This window comes from Orycteropus afer, unplaced genomic scaffold, assembly GCF_000298275.1.
Source record: "Orycteropus afer afer isolate SDZICR_OR568_19922 unplaced genomic scaffold, OryAfe1.0 scaffold00541, whole genome shotgun sequence".
Lineage (NCBI taxonomy): Eukaryota > Metazoa > Chordata > Mammalia > Tubulidentata > Orycteropodidae > Orycteropus > Orycteropus afer.
Window position 1 is genome coordinate 336,492 of NW_006922128.1, and position 5,712 is coordinate 342,203.

General features: G+C 62.9%; 1 protein-coding gene across 1 annotated transcript in view; it reads left to right on the forward strand.

The window, feature by feature from the left end:
- The window catches only part of LRRC14B (leucine rich repeat containing 14B), a 6,990-nt gene extending 2,045 nt beyond the window's left edge, over positions 1–4,945 (forward strand). Inside the window, exons 2-3 of the mRNA XM_007955803.2 lie at positions 271–1,019; positions 4,300–4,945. Coding sequence (XP_007953994.2) covers positions 271–1,019; positions 4,300–4,945 — 1,395 coding nt within the window. The remainder of the gene's footprint in view (positions 1–270; positions 1,020–4,299) is intronic.
- The last annotated feature ends 767 nt before the right edge of the window (positions 4,946–5,712 follow it).

Here is a 5,712-nt window from a genome sequence, read left to right on the forward strand (position 1 = left end):
CCCAGGCCCGTTCCCAAAGGGTCTCATGGGTCGGCCCCAGAGCCCGGCGGGGCCTGGCCGTTTTGGATTGGCCGGAAGAGGTGGTGAACCCACCCTGTGCAGCCGGCTCTCGCAGGCCGGCGAGAGGCAGCAACGCGGATCAGTGTCCCAACACGGCTGTGTGACCTGACCTGGTCGGGTCAGGGCGGAGCTGGCAGGGCAGGCCCAGTGTCTGGCGGCCCCCAGACCGATGCCATCCCCCAAGCAAACCAGCGTCTGCGACCAAAATAGCCGTCAGATGACAACAGAGGCCGGCTGCGCTTACAGCAGCTGCAGCTAAAATTAGGCGTGGAGGACGCGCACCTTCAGAGGGTCTCCGGGCAGAGCCGCCCTCCCTGGGGGCTTGGTGCCATGAGGTCGCTGCGCTGCCTGGCGGCGGAGGCCCTGGCGGCCCACGCACCGGCCGCCCTGCAGAGCCTGGACTGCGTGGCCCACGACCTCTACCCGCTGCTCTTCAAGACCAGCTTCTCGCTGGAGCGCACCGAGCTGCTGGCCCGGGCCTGCTGCGAGCTGCAGGCCGAGCCGTGCGCGGCCCGGCGCCCCGCCGTCCAGGTGCTGGCCGACCTCTTCGTCACCGAGGGCAACTTCGAGACGGTGGTGCGCGCCTTGCGGCCGGTGGGCCCCGCGCCGCTGCGCATGCGCTGCCCCGCGCTCCGGGCCGACAGCCTGCGGCCCGCGCAGCTGCTGCACGTGCTGGAGCTGGTGGAGGCGGCGGCGCTGCGCAGGCTGGACGTGGTGCACAACGTGCGGCTGCACACGGGCCACGTGGAGCGGCTGCTGGCGCGCGCGCGCTTCCCCCGGCTGACGGCGCTCACGCTGCCCCCCAGGGCCTTCGACCCGCCACCTGCCGGGAGCCCCGGCCCTGACGGAGAGGACCCCCACCTGGCCGCCATCGCCCGGGCGCTCAGCCAGATGACGCAGCTCACGGAGCTGAGCGTGGCCTTTTCCGTGCTGACCGGGAGGCTCCAGCAGCTGCTGGGGTGAGTGGGGGCGAGCAGGGCGGGGCCGAGCAGGGCGGGGCCTCGTGCAGGTACCACAGTGGGCTGCCCCGCGGAGGGCCGGGCTGCGGGCGCACCAGGAGTGGGGAGAGGGGACTCGTTTAGGTGTTAGGCCTGCTCCCCGACCCTGGAAGGGCACAGAAGGGGTGGGCAGCTGCCAACAAACCGTCCCTTAGAGTCTGGGAGGAAGGCAGGTAGAGGGCCCCACACGTGAGTCCCTGCGAGGGCAGGGAGAGCTCTCAGGTAGTAAGCGAGAGAGCCAGTGACCCATCAGCAAAGACGGAAAGAGAAGTCAGGACAATCTCCAATGTTTGCAGGCTGCTGCACCAGTAAGCTCTGCCGTGTGACCAGTCACTCCGACACTGGATGGCTCAGGAACCCCAGCTGGGTGCACGTGCCGGGGTCTCCCCCAAGGCGACCGTCAGCTGTTAGTGGTGGGGCCGGGGCCCTCTTCCAGGCTCCCAGTCCTGCTGTTGGTGGGAGGCCTCTGTTCCTCACCACCAGTCTCTGCCTGAGAGACTGCATGACACGGGGCCAGTGATGAGAGAGACGGAGGGAGAGGAAGGGGTGGAGAGAGCCCATGGGAAGCCGTGCACTGTGTAAGGACCTTGTAACCCAGTCTTGGCGGAGACAGCCCACCGCTGCTGCCCTGTGTGGGTTACAAGTGACCACCAGCAGACTGTATTTCTACATGTGCCAGCTCTGGGGGCATAGTGCCTAGGCATTTGACTGCTAACCAGAAGGGTGGTGGTTCAAACCCACCAGCCACTCCTCGGTAGGAAGGTTGGGCAGTCTACTTCCGTAGTGATGCTGCCTCGGAAACCCAAAGAGGGGTTGCTATGGGTTGGATACTACTCAACAGCAATGGGTTATCTATATGTGCTGGAAGAATGCCCTTATAAAGAGAACTAATGGGGGCGACGTTATGATAACTTCATGGCCACAACCAAACCCCCTGAGGGAGCAACTTGTTGGACCTGTGGGCTCGGGACCTGGTCCCAGGGGACATCAAGCTCAATTGGCATAACATACTACACAAAGCATTGTTCCACATCCTACTTTGGCAAGTAGCGACTGGGGTCTTAAAAGCTTGCAAGCGGCCATCTAGATGCAACAATTGGTGTCTCCTTGTCCAAAGCAAAAAAGAATAAAGAAAACCAAAGACACATGGAAACAATTAGTCTAAGGGACTAGTGGACCATGCGATCCTCAGCCTATACGACCATCAGACCAGAAGAACTAGATGGTGGCCGGCTACCACTGTCAGCCACTTAGAGGGGGATCTATGTAGGAGATCCTGAATAGAGAAGGAGAACAATGTGGAACAAAACTCAAAATCATTTGGGGGGAAAAAAAAGGGACCAGGTTTGCTGGTCTCATACAGCCTGGTGAGATCCCTGGGTCTATGGCCCCTAGCCACCCTTCAGGTCTGGAATTGAACCCACTCCTGTGGCTTCCAGCCAAACAAAACACAGGCATATGCGCTGAACATGTACATCAGGTAGATACACTCCTTGGGGAGAATAATCATGAGAGAAAGAAGGGCTGCTTATGCACAGGGAGACAGCTCGGGGGGCAGGAGTGCATGGAGGGAAGGACACAGAGAAGAGGTAACTATGGGGAGGAAGTGAGAGGGGAGCTGTTGCATTGTGGTAAACTGTGGTCAATGTCATGCAACAAGATGTGTATGAACTGCTGTGTGGAAAATGAGTTTGCTCTGTAGGCTTTCACCCAGATCACAATAATAATAAATAAATAAAATGAGCCACCAGGTGTCGTGCACAATCAAGGGGAGGGTACCACGCAGGCATGGTACCAAGAGGGGTCCTTGGGCCACAAGTATGTCTATAAAGTAATTATACTAAATTCACCTTTTCATTTCTTGAGCCAGTGATTTGAAGGTGAACTTTCCACATTCAGGGACAATGATTTGAAGGGGTACGTTCTGCATTTAGGACGTCCTCAATTTCTTTTATACAAAGGAAACCCAGCAATGGAGGCCCAGGCTGGCAGGGGGGTCCATGCGGTAAGCTTCACTCCCCCAGCAGACACATGGACCCCTCCACACCCAGGTCCGTGTGGGTCGGTCATGGAGTCTGCCGGGCGGGTGGAGGCCACACGTGGCTGGAGAAGAGCGTCCCAGCGGGGGGGGGGGGTGTGTGCACAGGCCCCGTGGAGGGAGTTAGGAGGGTCAAGGGCGCGTTCGAGAGAGAAGGGCTTGGGCCTGAGCCTGGTGTCAGGACTCAGTTTACTCCTGGGCTCCACACAACGGGCCTGAGGAGGCCAGGCCAGGCAGACGGGGCAGGGAGACCACCACTCTGACCTAGGCACAGGGCAGCGCCCTGGGGTCGTCCTGGTTCCCGGGCAGTTCTAGGCGCAGCCAGGCGTGCTGAGGCCCCTGGCCGAGGTGCCCCGGCTTGGGACAGGACGGGCCGCTTTACCCCCCACTCACTCTCTCAGCGCATTTCACCCGGGGCCCCCAGCGCACTGTCGACCCCACACTTCAGTCGCCCAGGAAACCACATGACACGGGAAACAAGTACATAGCACCCGTTTATCCTGAACCCAGCAGGACACCACCTTCCACAGCACGAGGGAGCTGGCCGTCCCTGGAACCTGCCACTGGGAATACAGGCAGGGGCAGGGGGCAGAGACAGCCCAGAGTGGGTGGGAGAGATGCAGTGAGACCCTGCCACCAGTGAGGGTCAGCCCCACATCACCTCCTCCAGGAAGTCTGCAGAATTCGACCCAACCCGTGCCCTGGCCCTCAGTTTCCCTCCTGGCCAGCTGCAGGAGTTTCCAGCCCCCGGACACTTCTGGTCTGCCCTCGGGCGCCTGTGCAGCAGGGTGGACCCGAGCCGGGGGGTCGGCAAACCCTCTGTGAAGGCCAGGCAGCAGTCGGCGGGGGCTCTGTGGGTGTGAAGTCTGTCCTAGGACACAGACAACACGAAAACGAGCGACCGAGGCTGTGTTCCCACAGAACTGCTCATGAACGGGGGACACGTGAAAGTCAAGTGATCGTCAGGTCGCTTTTTTTTTTTTTTTTTTAACCTAATTACAAGCGTCACCACCTCGGCCGGCCGGCAAGTGCACGACACCCAGCCTGCCCTGCCATGTGCTAACAGTCAGTCAGTCAGCGATCGGTCAGACAACTGATCAGTCAGCGACTGACTGGTTAGACAGTCAGCGGTTGGTCACTGTCCCCCTAGTGCCCCTCCCCGGGACCCTCCTCTCACCTGTCCTGCTTCCACCTTGCCCACAGCGCCCTGCGGACCCCGCTGCGGACCCTGGACCTGGCCAACTGTGCCCTGAACCACGCGGACATGGCCTTCCTGGCAGGCTGCCGCCACGCTGCCCACCTGGAGGTGCTGGACCTCAGTGGCCACGAGCTGGTCACCCTGTACCCGTCCACTTTCTTCCGGCTGCTTGGCCGCGCCGCCCCCTCGCTGCGGACCCTCACCTTGGAGGAGTGCGGCCTTGGGGACCAGCACGTGAACAGGCTGGGCCTGGGCCTGGGCCCGTGCCAGCGGCTGCGGGAGCTCCGGCTCCTGGGGAACCCCCTGTCGGCCCGCGCCCTGCGCGGCCTCTTCGCCGCCCTCTGCGAGCTGCCGGGGCTGCGGTGCATCGAGTTCCCGGTGCCCAGGGACTGCTACCCCGACGGCGCCGCCTACCCGCTCGATGAGCCAGCCATGTCCAAGTTCGACAAGCAGAAGTACGAGGAGGTGGCGGAGGGGCTGCGCGCAGTGCTGCTGCAGAACGGCAGGGGCGACATCCGGGCCTCCACGCCCCTCTTCGGGACCTTTGACCCCGCCATCCAGGAGACCAGCCACGAGCTGGGGGCCTTCCTGCTGCAGGCTCTTCAGAGCGCCCTGGAGAAGTTCGCCAGAGCGCTGCAGGAGACGGAGTAGGGCCTGGAGACGCTGCACCCGGCGGCCTTCAGCCGGGGCCGGGCCTGTCGCCAGCGCGGGGCCACTGTCAGCACCGTCCTCCACGAGACGTGGTGCCCTTTCACTGAGTGTCGGCCCGCTGGGGCCAGAGGCCAGGAGAAGCCCCCGGGAGAGGGACGTGTGCCGAGGCAGAGGGGACGGGAGAACGGTGTGGGGACCGCAGGGTGGGGGTCACGGCCGCAGGGGGGGGGGCGGGGATACTAGATGGGAGATGCAGCGGAGAGCAGGGAGGGCGTGGGAGGGGGATGGCTGGGCTGCGCCTGGAGCCCCTCGCTGGTCCTCGGCGTGGGAGGGGGCTCACGGTCTGTGGCTGCCCTGGGATCGCAGCCTGAGGACAGGCGCAAACGGCCAGACTTGGAGACCTGACCTGTTCTTGGCAGAACCCTGGTCCTCGTGAGTGAACACCTGGGACCCGCCAGGGATGCTGTACGGGGCTGGGCTGGGCTGGCGGGTGGTATGTCAGTCACTCGGCTGCCTGTGTGTCTCAGGTGAGCCCACGTGTGAGGCCAGGTGGGCTGCGGGGCAGGGGGGGCTGCAGGAGAGGAGCAGCTGCGCACGGCTGAGGGGCTGGAAGGTCGTGCAACCCAACGTGCTTTTCCTAAACGGGCGCCCCCGGCTCGCCGTGGTCCGCCTGGACTTGCCCTTCTGAACTATCACATGGCGCCTGTAATAAAGCGATTTGGTTGCGCGCAGAACCGTCGGAATGGCCTTGTTTCTGTCACGGTCTT